The sequence below is a fragment of the Protopterus annectens genome, chromosome 3.part0 (assembly GCF_019279795.1).
Source record: "Protopterus annectens isolate FY-2018-M chromosome 3.part0, PAN1.0, whole genome shotgun sequence".
NCBI classification, from domain to species: Eukaryota; Metazoa; Chordata; order Ceratodontiformes; family Protopteridae; genus Protopterus; species Protopterus annectens.
In genome coordinates this window covers 187,791,840-187,810,489 of record NC_056731.1, presented here as the reverse complement: position 1 = coordinate 187,810,489, position 18,650 = coordinate 187,791,840, and the positions used below count along the sequence as shown (strand labels likewise).

General features: G+C 40.3%; 1 protein-coding gene across 1 annotated transcript in view; it reads right to left on the bottom strand.

Annotated features, from left to right (window-relative positions):
* IDI1 (isopentenyl-diphosphate delta isomerase 1) overlaps window positions 1-10,901 on the bottom strand; it is a 180,184-nt gene extending 169,283 nt beyond the window's left edge. The window contains exon 1 of the mRNA XM_044064685.1: window positions 10,550-10,901. Coding sequence (XP_043920620.1) covers window positions 10,550-10,692 — 143 coding nt within the window. The 5' untranslated portion in view covers window positions 10,693-10,901. The remainder of the gene's footprint in view (window positions 1-10,549) is intronic.
* Between the last annotated feature and the right edge of the window lie 7,749 nt (window positions 10,902-18,650).

Sequence of the window (18,650 nt, the reverse complement as noted above, 5' to 3'; positions counted from 1 at the left end):
TAGGCTCTCTATTCAATACTGCCATAACCAGTCAGGTGGAGAAGGAAACCACACTCACTACAATTCCAGTCTCACATAGACCTACCACGACAGCAAAACAAACACATAATCACACAAAACATACTGAGGCTCAAAATAAAGATCTGCCTAAGCAGCAGAGACCTCCAAAGCAGACACCCAAGCAACCGCTACCCCAAAACCAAACACGTGCAACACATATCTCACAAAGCCAATGTGCTGAACACTCACAGCCCTTAACAGTAAACATCACACCTCATACACTTGTAATAGGTGACTATCATCAGGCACACTGACGTCACGTTCACCAGGCTGAACGAGGAGAGGGTCACAGTGTGCAGCCTGTCTGGCACTACGACCCGCCACATAACACAAGCACTCAAGTAACTCCAAAGCAAGTACAAATATGACTCACTCATTGTCCATGCTGGTGTGAATGACCTGACACATACCTCCCTGGACTACATGAAAAGAGACAGAAAGGAGCTCTCTGAGCATGTAGCCCAAGACAGTATGACCCTGACCTTGAGTAGCATCTTACCCTCACCAAGAATGATGCCACAATATCAAGGCAAGATGATCACTTTCAACAATTGACTGAAGTACTGGTGTCATTCAAAGGTGATCCAATGCCTGTCAGCTTGGGATGATATGCTGTACAAGCCACGATGCTTTGCTAGGGACAGCTTGCACCTGTCACCCCTGGGCTTTTGGATTTTGGCAAAGGCTCTTGCTACACCCATAGTGCCTTTATTAGGCAAGGCTCATAAGGCAAACCCACATCCATACGTATCACAAAGGATGAGGAACCAAGAGTAATGCTACTCAACACCAGAAGTCTAAACCTCAAGATACACACACTCAAAACTCTACTTAGCATTATGGACATCGATATCTGTGCAGTAACAGAAACCTGTTTCAGGTTTCCCAAGAGCACACCAGCACTACCAAGTTATACCCGTTACCATTCTTGTCGGCCCCAACACTTGGACCAAACAACAAAAGGAGGGGGAGTATCAATATTCATCAAAGATACCCACACCTCCACATTGGTGGCAAAGTACCACATAGGTGTTAAGCCATTAAGTACAGAAGAAGTAATTGGGGACCTGGGGAACAAACTTGATAGCAATCTGTCATTTGACAACCACGTGGCCAAAGTGGATAGGAAAACATGTTATATAGCCCAGCTAATCATGAAGGGATTCACATGTACATCAGGGGAGGTCATTGTGCCTCTTTACTCATCCATCATCAGGCCTATAATTGAGTACAATGCCCCTTTTGGGATGTACCTAACTAGACACCTACAGCAACTGGAAAAACCCCAACAGTACCTCATCAAGAGGATCAAAGGGCTCAAACAGATGCCATATGCTGCCCAGTTAAAGAAAATCCAGCTGGACTCAGTGGCATACTGCCTGTTCAGAGGCAGTCTGTGCCTGCCATATACAGCCATGTCCAACCCAGAAGTAATGGACATGCTGCACCTCAGGAAATCAAAATCCCATACAGCCACACACTCAAGAGACCTGAACCTTAGCACTGAAATAAATAGGACATGCTGGAGGGACAGATTCATAACCCAGAGGCTCCCTTCACTCTGTAATGAACTCACAGTACAGGTTAGGCAGAGTCCCTCATTGACTCTCTTCCATAGGAATCTGGATGAGTGGATGGAGATCATAGTTGTACCCCGGGTATCACTTCTATGTCACTGTTAGACAGAGGCACAGTATACTAACCTCGGAAAAGGGCATAGCAACATAAATTTTAATTGGGTGGCAAAAGACAAACACATTCTGCTAGGCTTATCAATGCCCTAGGGCAAATAGCCTAGTATGAACCTATGTGTACTGCTATACTACTTCTGCCATATGTTGCATGTGTGTGTGTTGTGGGGGATGTGCAGGTAATGGCCAGATAGTTCTGCACAGGCAACACTTCTGAAACACTCTGGGTGTCCATCCCAACATACTGTATGTGTGTTGCCATCCAACACTGATGTGGACACACATTACTCAGCCTGGATATACATATCCCAACAACACCACAAGCACAGTACACTACCTTGCTATGTATGTATGTAATTACACAGTTATTCACTAGTTAGGACTGTGATGCTATCCATGCAGCCCACTGGGCCAGTGGAAGCCACAACACACACTGCTGGCCCCTTTGCAAAAGCTTACCACAGACATCCCACATAGTGCATGTAATGTGCACACACATATCTAACCCAGACCGTATGCACACCACTTATTTATCCTGTCCAGTGGACTACAGATACAGGCACATTGTATAGCAATAGCAGGAGGCTACTGCAGCACAGAGCAGATTCACATGAAGGCAAGGCATCTGTGGTCAGCAGTGGTAAGATGCTTCACATTCACCAAATGCACAGATATTGGCAACATTGTTGCAGACAGTTTAGGTGCAGGTACCCCCCCCCCCCATTCTCCTACACAAGTGGAATTAGTTATCACAGATGAATGTAACCTCCCTATCATCTCACATGTCCAGGTGAGGGCCACCCTCAACATGCAGAACAAACAGCATCACTGTTACAAAATGGTATCCCTGGATGTGTGATATGTTCACCCCTAGAGGACATAGCACCACATTACAGACTGATATTAAACCCTGGGCATACTACAGGATATGTTCCTGAACAGTGCCATACATCACAGTGGTCCCACACCAATGAGGAGGAACCTCTACTGACCCTGGGAACTACTGCATCATATGCATAACTGGCCTTGTGTTCTAAGCTATGGAAGTTTTAAGTATGGAAGACATGTACAGCAATATTACATATGTATATATATCAGGACTATGTACACACAACCTATCTCATGGACATACCTATAGATAGTTCACTATGATACATTTGGAGGTTTCACAGTAAACACAGTATTAACCTGCTACTTTGCATTACCTGTGTTTGTGTCAGCTGTTGCTGTGTCACTGGTGCTACTTGCCGTTTGCTGCTGCTGCTGGTTTTGTTGCTGTGATGATGCAGTTTTTTTTTTATCACTGCCTTTATTGCTTTATTTCTTTCTTTCTTTTTTTCTCTCTCTCTCTTTCTCTGTCGGTTTGGTGCAATGAATGTATTGCATGTGTGGAGTGTTAGTACTTGATGCTTTTGTAGGTATCTGCATAGGTCCATGTGATGGCCAATGCACCAATTGTAAGGCAGCATTTGCTAATTGCATGCAGCCAGTTGTGTACTGATTGCATGTCTCACTGTGATTTCAGGACAGTGCTATAAAAGGGTATGTGAGATAGGCGTTGCCCTTTCAGATTGTAAGGGCGTGGACCATGCTGCTATGCTGTCGACAGTGTTCTGTGAGTGTGAAGGTTAGTAAGTCTCTCATGATTCATGCTGTGTTGTAAATTCAAGTTGCTGCATTTCTCACTTGTTCCCTGTAGTGAGTGTGTATGCATACTGGCACCTACAACTATATTTCATATGTATTAACATATATATATATATATATATATATATATATATATATATATATGTATATATATATATGTGTACATATACATACTTTCATATATGTACATTAGCTGACATTATTAAGTACAAGCTAACAATTAGCAGGGCTGTTTCTGTTAACACTAAACTAGTATGGGAATCCAGTAATTAGGACAGTAAAAGTCTACTTGACATGCTTTGGGTAGTACACATCCTATATTGCCTTTATCTTCATTCCTACTATTACATGTTCTACTTATTTTAGCACTATATTCCTGTATGAGTCATGGCTTAGTGGTAGGTCATACAGACTAGTGTTACAATGGTCTTGTGGTAGGGTCTAATAGTATGCTTTTATTTTGCTCTCAAATTGAGTACAGAGCCTATCAAAGTGCTGAAGGCACCTTTAAGCAGTTAAAAGGGTTAGTAAGTCTCACAGGAATCAGGCTGTGTTGCAGATTCTGGTTGCTGCATTTATCTTCACTGTTTCCTGTAGTGAGCGTGTATGCATACTGACACCTACCAATATATTTCATATGTATTAATATATGTATGTATGTATGTGTACATATACATACTTTCATATATGTACATTACCTTACATTATTATGTACAAGCTAACAATTAGCAGGGCTGTTTCTGTTAACACTAAACTAGTATGGGAATCCAGTAATTTGGGCATTAAAAATCTACCTGATATGCTTTGGGTAGTACACATCCTATATTGCCTTTATATTGATTCCTACTATTACATGTTATATTTATTTTAGCACTATGTTCTTGTATGAGAGTCATGGCTTAGTGGTAGGTCATACATACTAGTGTTACCAAGGTCCTGGGTTCAAGACTGACAGTGGGAATTTATTTTCCTTCAAAATTAGTACAGGACCTGTCAAAAGTGCTGAAGGCACCTTTACGCAGTTAAAAGGGTTAGTAGGTCTCACAGGAGTCAGGCTGTGCTGTAGATTCTGGTTGCTGCATTTATCTTCACTGTTTCCTGTAGCGAGTGTGTATGAATACCGACACCTACCACTATATTCCATATGTATTTATATATATATATATATATATATATATATATATATATATATATATATATAATGTGTGTACATATAATACTTTCATATATGTACATTAACTTACATTATTATGTACAAGCTAACAATTAGCAGGGCTGTTTCTGTTAACACTAAACTAGTATGGGAATCCAGTAATTCGGGCATTAAAAATCTACCTGACATGCTTTGGGTACTACACATCCTATATTGCCTTTATATTGATTCCTACTATTACATGATATATTTATTTTAGCACTATGTTCTTGTATGAGAGTCATGGCTTAGTGGTAGGTCATACAGACTAGTGTTACCAAGGTCCTGGGTTCGAGACTGGCAGTGGGAATTTATTTTTCTTTCGAAATGAGTACAGGACCCGTCAATCAAAAGTGCCAAAGGCACTTTTAAGCACTTAAAACCAGGTCTGCGCTCATTTGCGCAGAGCTCACGCATGCGCACTGGCGGTGAGCTCAGCTAACACCGGCGCTATTTTCTTTGAAAGAAAAGAAAAAGGGGTGACAGGAAAGTGGTGAAAAAGGGGTCACAAAGAGGGTAAGACAGTAGGGAAACAAGCTTGGGATTTGCAGGAAGGATGTAGGGGAGGCCCATAGCTGCCCATGTCTTTCTCAGCAACAGCTGGGCATTTGTATGTAATTTGGTGTGACATTTGAAGCCTTCCACCCCTGAGAGAGGTGTCAGGACAACATTAATGCCTGTTGTACAGCCAATTGTAATTAACAGTTTCAATGTCCAGCGGACATGTGTGCAACATGGACAGCTATGTATGGGGCGTAATTTTTTTGTGGGTACAGAGTGCCCTTTTTTTTTTTCAGGTGAGTGGTATGTCAGGTGAAGGTAGTCGGTATAGCTGGGGAGGTAGGCTGGGTAGGTTAACAGACAAGACGCATACAGGGGCGGTGTATGACACATGTGGGGGGGTTACACAACTGACGGGGACGGAGGTTGGGATATCCAGGGCACATGAGCCCACAGATGGCAACAGTGGAACTGACATCCCCACCCATAGGCACTTGCCACTGTTCCTTCACAGCCCAGGACGGGGCTGTGCTGGGGGCTGTGCAGGTGGGACAACGGGCATGCCCGTAAGCTGTGCCACCCGGGCCTCAAGAACAGAGTCTTGAATCTCCCTTCGCACCACAGACAGGACACCTTGGAGGGTGAGTGGACGGGCTCCTCCGGCCACACTTGCAGAGGGGGGACAGGCCCCATCCCCTGCAGCGCTTCCACCCAAAGGTGGCACAGGGCCACCGGAGGGTCCGGCCTGGGCACTAGTGCCAGGTGCAGTCGCCAGATGAGGTGGGAGAGGTGGGTCCGCTGGGACCCGCCTTCCCAAGCGTTCTAGGTTTGTGAGTATGTTATGTTAGTTTGGGTTAGTAGCATATTATTCCATTCAAATTAGTTGTAACAGCATGCATTGGTATTCCCATTAAACAAACACCCAGATATTAACACCATTGAACAACAGGCATATCAATATCACATGCATTATTTGAACAGGAATACACAATCAAACAACATGCAGGGTTGATTAATGGCAACAGGCCATCAGGTTTGCAGGTATGAACAGGGCACATGCAACAACGGACATGCATATATTTTTGAAACAACAGGACAAATGTCCATGGTTAATGAAATGTTCACATACCAATATTTAGTGAGTTTTTTAATTTGCAATTATAGGGTGGGGTGGAGAAAGAAAATGATGACACATTCATAAATTATACATTAATATACATTTGTAATAGAAACACAATTAACTTGTGGGTGGTAGTTTCCAAATGATTTTTAATTGACTGTCATGCTAGACCTGTTACAGATACATCACTATCCTAGTTATTTTGAATTTGATTTGATCAGATACATCATCCTGCTACACTTTGATGACAGGGCAGGGGACAACTATGGATGTTTAGTATGTCAGACAATCATTCATTCTATCTGAAAATTGTTGACTGTCATCACCATATACAGATTTTGGCTTAAACATTCAAGAGTCAGACACACTGAAATCAGTTTGGGATGTTAATTTTTAATTCCCACATGCATTTAGTTCTGTAGAACCACACTGAGGCTTATATATTCAGGAGTTATATACTACTTTATTGATACAGGACCCTTTCTGTCACTCTCACACATCCTGCTATTTCACAGTTCAGGTTGGTACTTCTAGGCTTTGTTCACATATTAGACCTGTGGTGATTCAAACACTTTCCAGCAGCCTCACTTCTGTCATGATTCAGCATTTCAACAGGGGATATATCTCACATGTGATTAACTCAGCTTCTGAAGCTGTACTCTTGAGACTACTGCAGGTTATACTACATTTAATTAATGGTGGGACATCTGTATTACAGAACTATTTATTTCTATCAATTATATTTCCAGTTTCACTTGCATACTGATGAACTTGGTGCAGCCATACCTGCAGACTTTCACTTGTTGCTTGCACATTCTATTACTTTTAATCAATACACTGCAGTGTTCTGCTACGTGCTACACTATAATATTTATTTACAAGTACTAGGTGGGGTTACTAACCTGCATGGTGGCGCAGCCGCACCAGCCTGAGGTCATGTACCCTGCGATTCAGAGCGGACACCTGCAGCTGTAATACAAAACAAGTAATATTGGAATACACATCTCCATGGTATCAGCTAGTTGAATTCCTTACATACATAAGTAAAATGTAACTTACTCAGTAGTGGGGCGTTGGGCATATCCCGGGCCTCCTGGATCTATTGGGTCAGCTGGTCTTCTTTACGTCGCTTCAGGTCCGCATGATGGTGACGGACCTGCTCACCAGTACGTGGAATCCCAGTAGCACTAGTGAGATCATGAGCCAACTGGTCCCATGCCTCCGCCCTGTATGCTCCCCAAGAGACCTGGCCCTGCATGAGTTGGGCCTCATGATGGTGAACTAGGAGCCAGACCATGTATCTGGACTCCTCAACGCCCCACCGCTGTGCTCGAAAGCAACGTCCCTCCCCTACTCCACTCATTCTGCCTGCAGGTCAATTCTACAATCGTTTATGCTGTGTATTCCTGCCTATGGGGCTTACATATGCCGATTTTCCCGCAGATTTCTATGATTGGCCGTTTTGGAATTGTATCTACTTCACAGAAACTGCTTTATCATGCTCCATTTTGGATTATATCCTATATATATGCTATTTCTGCATTTCTAAGTACTGCTGTCATGGCTTAGTGGTTTAGTACCTTGACTCTAGTGCATGGTATCCTGGGTTCGAATCTGACCACTGATTTTTAATTTTCATGACTGTCTAGAAATGAGTTCAGGACCTGTCAATCAAACATGCCAAAGGCACTTTTAAGCACTTAAAACCAGGTCTGCGCTCATTTGCGCGGAGCTCACGCATGCGCACCGGCGGTTAGCCTGTGGGCGCGGCACGCACCTCCGCGCAAATGGTGTGCACTGGGTTAAACCTTAATTGGCTAGTAACACGCATGTTAAGCTAAGCACAGCTAGTTGCACACAGTTTGAGCCCATTAAACCAGTGCTTAGCTACGGGCAAGCAATTTGCAGCCTTTGAAACACTACTCAGCTACAGGCACTCTGTCTCACAGCAGCTTAGCTATCAGCACATTTCTAAATATTTTTATTATTGTATTACTTGAAAATGTATGCTCCATTTCATTCCATTTTACAAAAGGAAATACTTTTACATTTGTACAATACTGTCAGAGGCCTTTTTAGTGCTTATTTACAAAAAAAAAGGTTGTTGTGTGGGCTCGAACCTTGCCTGCCTGCTCTTAAGCTGACAACTCTACCTCTATGCTATTACTTCTTGGCTTACTTTGCATATTTAGTTCTTATATCCTTTTCCCCACTGATTGCTAACTGCAGTTGCGCTAGTAACACACCCACGCACACAGTAGCAAACATTTACGGGGTTTAAAAAAAAAAAAAAACAGTTTTCATTTTATAACATCTGCTCACTTTTTACATTGCTGGTCTGTGGGGGCATGTGTTGTGTAGTGTCTTTATTCACATTTCCATGGCCTCTCTCGTGGCTGTTTACTTTCTGCCATTCTAGACTTCCGGGGGGCGTGTCTGCTTGCAGGGCTTAGCCTACAGACACGCCCCCTACTGTCTTACACGGACCGTGTAAGAGTTACAGTGCGATTCAGCATGCCTCATGCACCTCATGCATATGCATGACATGCTGACATCACACCGTTTAACTGCAGCCTCCGTGTAAGAGTTATAACACTTACACGGAGGCTTCCTGAATCCTGCCCTTAGCCTTGTGACTAATTTTAAGAATATTATGGAGAAAACAAAACTTGCAAATTGCACAAACACTATCATATAGCTACAGTTCTCAAAGTCAAGTAACTTGTAAGTAGTATAGCTTTACAAACCTTAATATCACGTCTCCTTTCACCCTCCCCCATGTGCCATACTGCCTTCTATCACAAAACAGACATCTGCTAAAGTGTAAACGGACATTCACTAATTTAAAAAAAATGTACTCGTAGAGGGACACTATAGCCGTTACAAACACAAATCACCCCATATTTCACAGTGGTATAAAAAGATTTTCTTTCAGTATTCATGATATAAATCATTTTAGACAACAACAATATAAACTCATGGCAATTTAAAAAAAAAACACTTTATTTAGTTGTTTACTTATTTTGATTTTGTAGTAAAATGACTTCTTTAAATATGTTGAATGAATACACTAAAAACTAAACAGTAAGACAAACTGTGAGAAAATGGAAGGAAAAAAGAATCTGCATTGTTTTGGTAGACCAGGATGGGGGGCACTGGATGGGGGTGCTGTGGAGCCCTTTTGCCTAGGGCACCAGTTTACTAAAAGACAGCCCTGCTTAAAAATGCACCATGGCAATACCACTTTTGCTGTTAAACTGCCAGAACAAATGAGACATGCACCCACCAAGCCAGTAACAACATCCAGACCTTTCTTTTTGATACTGCTTACATAATTATAGTCCTTGCTCCCTTTTCAATTACTTTCCTCTCATGCTACTCTGGGTAGTAAGCTAGTCTTGGGAAGATGACCTTACATAACAAATTGAAAAATACAAATGAAAGAAAAACTGCCTAGGTATTTCTCTGAGAAGTATTCACACATTTCCCTACAGTCCATGGTCTTCCAAAACACATACAAAGTTAACAGAATGTACAGACATTCAATACTAAAGGCAACTGTACACTGAAGTTGGAATACTTGGATCTGTTTTGCGACCCCCGCCCCCGAACTTATACAGCAACGTATTTGCACATACATTAAACCAGCAAAAACATTTGCATGCTTCATAACTGCAGTAAAATTAGACTCCCAAACTATTCTGATTATGGTAAAACAACGCTGCATAAAACGGAATATAATAAACATATGCATGACTCAACAGTAAACTGACCACCATCCCCAGGGCAAATCTCAATTTGCGCATTTTACAACCAGACTCAGAGACCAGTAACAACCCACAATCACTATGCATTCTCTCTTTCCCCCGAATTGCCCTCCCTCAGTCATATCATATATACAGTCTCATGATGTGATCAGGAATCCCAAGAAACAGTCTTCTACAGTGTTTAACTTTTGCAGCAACGTTGGTTTTGTAAATTGTTAGGCTGTCACTTTCTAAACACGGAATAAAGAAACCGCGGTCTACAAATGCTGTTGCTCTTATTCTACATCAGGAAGCAAGTGCTGCAGACATTATTTCCTGTCGTGACAAATGGCCACAATTAAGTTATGGTGAATACAAATTCCGCATCACTGGCAAACACATCTAATAACTTTAAAAGACTTGATACTTTCGCAAACAAGAAAAACTGTTGGGATCAAGAATACAGTTATTTCAAATACAATTCAGTCAGCATAAGCCAAGTAACTTTTATTAAAAGTTTGGCAATAAAGCTAAAATTTTTAACTGCAAATACAATGGGACACGATAATCATTTCCACTCAGGATAACGTACCTGTTATAATTACACAAATCCGTTACTTGGGCCACTTCCACTACACTTCTGGACGGTTCACACCACCTATTTTGCACTGTTTTTCCAGGGCTGTTTTTGCAGTAGAACCTGCACTTAAGCACCGCCCCCATTCGGCGCAACATCTTCAGATGCTGGGCCGGCACCAATCAGGATGGTCCAGAAAAAAGGCCGACAGATCGTATGACTCTACACAAACAGGATTTTCGACATTCACAAACACGGATTTGCATTTACATTAAAGTTTCAACATATTCAAACTTAGATTATAGAAGAAGCAGCCCATCAGGCATACGACGTAATGCACTTTCTTCAAGAAAATACAAGTTATGTTATTTACTTCCTGCTGTTCTGAAACTAAACCACCTCAAAACCCGTACAAATGACGTCTGCCCGCGCGGGCACGTGACTGCTAAGAATGCACTCATTACAGGACTTAATTTGGATAATTTTCGTGGGGCGGCGGGGCCCCTCAGGAGTCATCTTCCGCCCTCCCCCAAACACACCTTTCATGGCAAGCCTTCCACCATGCAGGCTTGCCAGACCTGAAACTGTATCAAATTAAGTCATAGCTCTCAACCTTCCATCTCCAAAATGAGGAACACTCACCTTCATAATGTGGAACAAATGGGCAAAATGTGGAACACATACTAATGGCTTACTAACAACTTCGACTAGGAAGGTCATAGAATGGTTAAATTGTGCTGTTTTTTCTTTTAAATAATATCATTTAATGAATTAATATGATTAATTTCTATTTACCATGGTTTTCACTTAAAAAAATCCTAACACTGAATGTGTCAAAGACTCTTTTAATGTGGAACTTTGAGGAATTTCGAGGAACATGAACTTTTTAAGACCCCAAATGAGGTACGTTCCTCGTAAAGAGGTACACTTGAGAGGTATGAGTATGACATTTTCATAGGTTCATAAGAGATTACACAAAGGGCTCAAGAGCCTTACAAGCCTAGCTAGTTTTACATAGATTTTGCCCAATTTTCTATCCCTAGAAGAAAGATAACAAGATTCAGCAAGCTGGGTTTTGACAATATTTACAGACTGCCTCTGAGCATAAGGGATGTGGGCACCACCCCAGGAGTGAATATTAACGGTTGGCGTGGTTTGGTCCCGAGGGCGCCGAGACCAAACAAAGCCAACCGTGGGTAATAGCATTACCCACACCCAGAAGTGGGTTATTGCTATTATACATGACATTATTTAAGAAAAGAAACTATTACTTTTCTTAAATAATGGCATAGTATAATGCCTGTTTACTGCCCTTCCGCAGATGTCTGGCATCCGGCAGTTCTGATGTACTGCGCGGTACATCAGAGTTGAGCAAGATCTCCGTTGCTTTTTATGTCTCGCTATGTTAAATGAGTTTAACATAGCGAGACAGTTAAAATAAGCAACGGACATCTCCGTTGCTTATTTTAATGTCTCGCTATGTTAAACTCATTTAACATAGCGAGACATAAAAGCAACGGAGATCTTGCTTTCTCCGTTGCTTTTTAACATTGTCTCGCTATGTTAAATGGGTTTAACATGGCGAGACAGCTTTAAAATAAGCAACGGAGCTTATTTAAAGCTGTCTCGCATGTTAAACCCATTTAACATAGCGGTTTAAAGCAGTTATACTAATGGAAAAAGTCCGGGAGACCGGACCTTTTTCCATTAGTATAACTCGATTTACAACGGGCACGCTGGCCAATCAGCGTGCACGTTTTGGGGGGATCATGGTATAATTTGTGATTTCCCATGGATTGGTCCAGATTGCGCTTGAAGATGGTCAGGGAAGGGCTCTGCTTCACATGAATTGGAAGCATTTTGCCTCATATTTCTTTATCTGTTCCTCATAAAATGTGTGCTTTTCTGTCAAACCACTGAAGAATGTAGGCACTAAATAATGACAAACATTTAAGTTTCACGCTTCATATCTTTCAGAAAATGCATGTTAATACAAAACCTGTTATTCTAGCAACATTCTAATTTTATAAGAGCAGGTGGTGGTGCTGCGGTAGCATTGTCGCCTCACAGTAAGACACTGTCCGGTTCGATTCTCAGCTGGAGCATCTTCTGCGTAAAGACATGCGCGAATGGGCATACCTTCGTTGAAGGTTGTCCGTCAGGGCTGGTAACTCGGCACGTAAAAATCAACTACCAATCATTAGCGGAACGGAGTTCCGCTGTGGCGACCCCTAACAGGGAAAAGACAAAAGACACAATAGCAACTATTTAAAATCTGTCCCCCTATTTTTGGGCCTTGTCCATACCTCTCAACCTCGTAACCCAATAAATCTGGACGAAGCCTAAAATAATTTATTAATTTTATTTATTTAGTTTTGTTTACCAGGATAGTCCCGGGAGAAAAGCTCCAGTACAGATCAAACTGGTTGTTACAAAAATTATACAGTGAACAGTAATTAGAGTTATGCAATATGTAGAGTATTTACAGAACAAAGAATTTTACAGAGAGCAATATTTGGAAGCCTTTACAAAAACACAGAACTATATTTAGGTTTTACAAGAACACAAAAGTAGAAAGAAGCTACTAGTTGAGTATTTTCCAGAGGAACTGATGAGAAAACATTTAATAAGGTACATTTTGTGTAGAGAGGATTGACTGATTTTTGTGACATACATACATGCAAACAAATCTTTCAAGCACGGGCATTAAAGCCCTTCTAGCTTGCCAATATGCCAAAACACTTGTTCCAATAATAAATGTCCAGGCTGTTCTTAAAAATATCTAAACTAGTACTTGCTTTAATGTAGCAAGGTAGTCTGTTCCAAGCATCAGCTACTCTGTCAGAGAACCAATTAGTACACTTCTCATTCCTATAGAATTTTCTACATAGGTTATCTGATGATTCTCTAGTAATTTTTGATAACCCCAAACATTCCCAGAGGTAGTTGTCCCTAAATGCCCTATATACCTGAATAAGATCTCCTCTTAAATATCTGTAAGAGACACTGTACAAGTTCAGATATTTTAGTCTTTCATAATAACTTAGGTTTTCACATCCATGAATGCCCTTAGTATATTTCTGCTGTACTCTTTCCAGTTTATTCATGGTTTGTTTTCCTATAGGATTTCCATATTATTATTCCATACTCAAGTTTGGGTCTAATGTAATTAACAAACAAAGACTTCATTATGTTTGATTTCCTAGACTTTATAAATCTTTTTAAACAACCTATAGTTCTATAACTATCATTAGCCAATTGGTTGATATGATTAGAAAAACTCATAGCTGAATCTATATACCCAGGTCCTTAAATGAGTCTACAGTTGAAATCACCATGTGCAGTATTAAATATTCACCTTTCAGTTTATATCTCCCAAATCTCATATGCTTAGTTTTTGATATATTTATCAACATATTATTCTCCTGTGCCCAAATGGTCAATTTAGTCAAATTATTTTGCAGACATGCCTTATCTGTAACACTTGTAATCAGTTTACCCAATTTCAGGTTATCAGCATATAGACTGTAGAACACCTCAGATGAAAAAGTAAGGTCTGAAAGATACAATCTAAACAAGTAAGGCCCTAGTACAGAGCCCCGTGGGACACCTTGACTGTAACCAAGGATTTCACCTGTCCAGTTGGTGTGTGATACTTGCCATGTCCTATTTGTAAGCCATGCAGCTATACATCTTATCAACAGTATATCAATACCTAGTTGTACTAATTTATTGCTCAGTGTTTTGTGCATGACCCTGTCAAATGCTGAAGTTAAATCTATATAAATCACATCATAGCACAATTTTTCATTCATAGCTGTTATTATATTGTTATAGAACATCATGTTACAGGTGGTAGGTAATAGATCTATTTTCAACATATGCATGCTGATATATGGTTTCATGTCCCAAGTTCTGATAATAACTTATCCAGTATTACCTTATCCATTATTTTTCCACAACATGAAAGTAGACTTAAGGGTCTATATGATTCTGGGTTTGTCCTACTCCCCTTTCCCTTAAAGACAGGTTTAATAAGTGCATATCTCCAATCTTGAGGAATCTCCCCATATTTATATGACCTAGTAAATAATAGATGTAACGGCAGTGTAAGTTCTTGCTTAAGTGTTCTCAGGTCATTGTTACTTATTCCATCTCCTCCCTGCACATTGTTTGGATCCAGTTTGCACAGTTCTTTTTCAATATAATATAATTTGATTCCAGTATCTGGGGTTACCTGGATGTCACTAGGGCAACTTACCACCCCTTTTGTGGAGCCAAACTGTTTTGCATAAGATTTTGTAAATATATCTATAATCTGTTGTGTCTGAGAATAAATTTTAGAATCTGCACACAGTTTATCAATTTGTATATCTTTACTCCTTCCACATCTTATATATCTATAAAAAAATTTCCTATTATGCTCAATATCTTTATATAAATTTTCTTCAAATTTTTCTTGATCTTGTCTAACACTATGCTTAATCTGTTTGTCCAGCTCGTTTATTTCAGTTTTCAAAGTTGTAGTTTGACCTCTCTTCCATTTCTTATACTTTTTTTCTCTCATCTTAATCAGGTATCTTGTTCTTATGGAAATATACCCCTCTGATGTTGCATGTCTCGATCCTGATGTTAAACATTTTTTTTAATTTTGCACTCAAACAATTTCTCTTTCAAACTTTCCACATTCCATCTGCAGTTTTACTACTGAACACCTCACTGCAGTTAGTTTTATATAGTAACTGTTTTGCTTCCCTATAATCTGTAATTAACCTTCTGTGCATTGGCTTAGATTTCAGTTTGGCAGAATTATCTAGCAACAAATTAACCTTTATGACCCCATGATCACTTTCCCATCAATGGTGGTAAAACTTGACTTGAAGTTACAGTAATTTCTTTGGGAAGACAAACAATATCTAGTATATTCCACCCCTGGTAGGTTTTTTTACAATCTGAAGCATTTGTTGTTCCTGAATATACTCTGTGAATAATTTCTTTACTAATGTTGTTGAATCAATATTATTTCAGTCTGTTTCTGTTAAATTTAAGTCCCCAGCTAATATTATTCTTCCCTCCTGTGTTTCATGTAAGAAATGTATGAATTCCTCTAGGTCACCTGCACTTGACTTTGGTGGTCTGTACACGCCAACAATTGTTATATGTTCTAGGGTTGTCTTTACTGTCACAGTTACACAGTCTATAGTATTGGTGTTATCATTGAACATGAAATAATCAAAAGTCTCATAGCTATCTTTAATCCCTATCATAACACCTCCACCTGATTTTTTGTTAGAATGTCTGTTACAGTAAAAACATTTATACCGTTACAGAACTGGTTTCCAGTCATTGTTCTTTAACCATGTTTCACAAACTATAACAACATCAATCTTGTGGGAATGTAGCAAATTTTCTAATACAAAAATATTATTAATGCTCCTAGCATTAACAACCATCAGAGATGCATCAAATGTTGCTATCTGTGAACTGTTACATTTTTGATCTGACAAAAATCCTGGCTAGTGTTTGTGAAATATCGCAAAATATCTGCTGCAAAAATTCTCTTCCCTGATCTAGACAAATGCACACCATCCTCTCACCCATCTCAAAAATTCTTGAAAAATGCATTCACCTACAACTCATGCCATTCCTAACCAAACACCAACTGCTCTCTCCTACCCGGCACGGCTTCTGCCCTGGACATAATACCAACACAGCCCTTATCTCCTTCCTACACTCTGTCAATTCAGCTTGAGACTCTGGGAATCTTGTTTCATCAGTCCTATTAGACTTATCTAAAGCTTTTGATACTATCTCCCACTCCCATCTACTAAACCATCTCTCTAACCTTAACATCTCCCCAAAAACTATAACCTGGTTCTCCAGCTACCTTTCAGACAGGTCGCAAGCTGTAAAATGGGGCCAAGCCTCCTCCAGCTTCCTTCCTACCCCCACAGGAGTTCCCCAAGGGTCCATACTTGGCCCTCTGCTATTCAACATCTTCGTAAACGACCTCCACAAAGCTATTCCCAATACCAAAATTGTCCAATACGCAGACGACTCTACTTTGATCTGCTATGCGCCTAACCTTACAGAACTCAAATCTCTAACCCAAACCGCCTTCTCAACCACTGAAAAATGGATGCACCAAAACCACCTCTCACTAAATGCTAACAAAACTAAGATTCTCCTATTCACTCACTCTAAATCCACCCCCTCTGTCAAAAACCCATTTCAAATTACAAGCCTTAACAACTCCATCATTGACATCGTTCCCTCTGCAAAACTCCTAGAGGTCACCATTGATGAACACTTAAAATTCAATACCCACATCCAACTTAACATTAAAAAAAACCACATAAAACTTGGCCTACTATACAGAAATAATCAATTTCTCTCCCCCTATACTAGACAGACCTTGGCTGCTACCTATCTCCTCCCATCTCTTCTATATGGTGCTCCTCTACTTACAAATCTATCATCCACCCTAACCACCAAACTGGAAATATGCTACAATAAAATCTCCAAATTTGCCACCAAGTCAAATTCCCTCTCTCATCACTGCACCTCCCTTCAAACTTTAAATTGGCTTGAACTCCCTAATCAACTAGACTACCTCCAAATTGTCTCAGCCCAGAAACTAATATTTCAACCTAGCAGCTGCCCCGCACTATCAAATATTCTTCAACCTTATACCCCCCCAGACCCCTCAGATCTTCCTACCAAAATCTTATTTCCGTCCACAAACCTAAGCGCCCAGCTGGTCAGCTTCTAATCTCCTTTACCCTAGCTAAAAAATGGAATGCCCTGCCAGCTACACTAAAGACGTGTGACAACCTACACTCCTTCAAAACTCAACTCCACTGCCACCTGCAAACTCAAAGAAAATGTAACTGTACTCTTCAATCTATACCTCCTAAGCTCCCCTCCTCCTTCTCTCCTGACTAAACTTCAAACCCCTCTATTCTGCCACTTACTCACACATTGTTATTATAACTAACAAACCTTTTTCTTTTTTCAACCTATGTTCTATGCCTTTCACCCTCCAGGACAATTCCTCTTGAAAATCCTAACAGCGTGTTTTTTAAATGAATTCATACATGTTTTTCTAACTATTTTGTGGAATTCCCACCTATTTTTGATTGTAATAATATATCAGTGTATTTTACTATTATCTTTCATTATGTGATTTACCATTGTACTGTGGAGCTTTTCTCCCCGGGCCTCCACTGAAAACGGGCTCTCGAGCCCAGTGCACCTCCCCGTTCACCAAACTGAAATAAATAAATAAAATAAATAATCCTGTCTGAACACTTATGCCCAGAAGAAGGCTAGGATGCTCTACACATTTCCATTTTTTAAAACAGGACATTTTTTCCATGTTGGTGTTTATCCAAAAAATCTTTTCATTCACAGTGACCTGACTATCTTTTCTATAGGTGATTTGTGAAAAATATGTCCTAACAGCAGTACAAGCTATACTATCTAGGAGGGCTGTCAGTTCCTGACTAACAGTCAGAGAATCTTTGTTGGTGACATCATTTGCACCAACACAAATAAAAACATATCCATACTTCCCTACATTAAGGTGTTTCAAGGCTTGTTTCACATCTTCTATTTTTGCTCCTGGGAAGCATAACACTACTCGATGTTCATTATCATCTCTGCAAATATAAGTATCAGTTCCTCTAACAACTGAATCTCCAATTGCAAAAATATCGTCGCTGACCATCTCTGAAGAATCTTCAGCTTCTAATACAGTAATTTCTGCTCTATTAATTGTTACGAAGGATAGATCTTCATCACTATTAGTCTTATTAATTCCACTGTTTTCATTGCGTATTAAATTCTCATCCAGCTGGCATTGTAATTCCACAGCTTGAGCCAAGTAGTTCATAGTTCATAGGTTAGTACTAGGCTAACTGCCCTTGCGAGCCATTTTAAGCCTAGCCAGTTATCCCCTGTGAGATTCAAACCCTGTACCTTGTGTTTGTAAGGCAAACACCTTAACCATTAGGCCACCCTCCCTAGTCAACATCTGTCTTTCTCTTCTTTTTTCTTACAGTAATGTTCTTCATTCCTTCCACATTCAGTTTTGATTTCTTCCTTTTCACCTGCC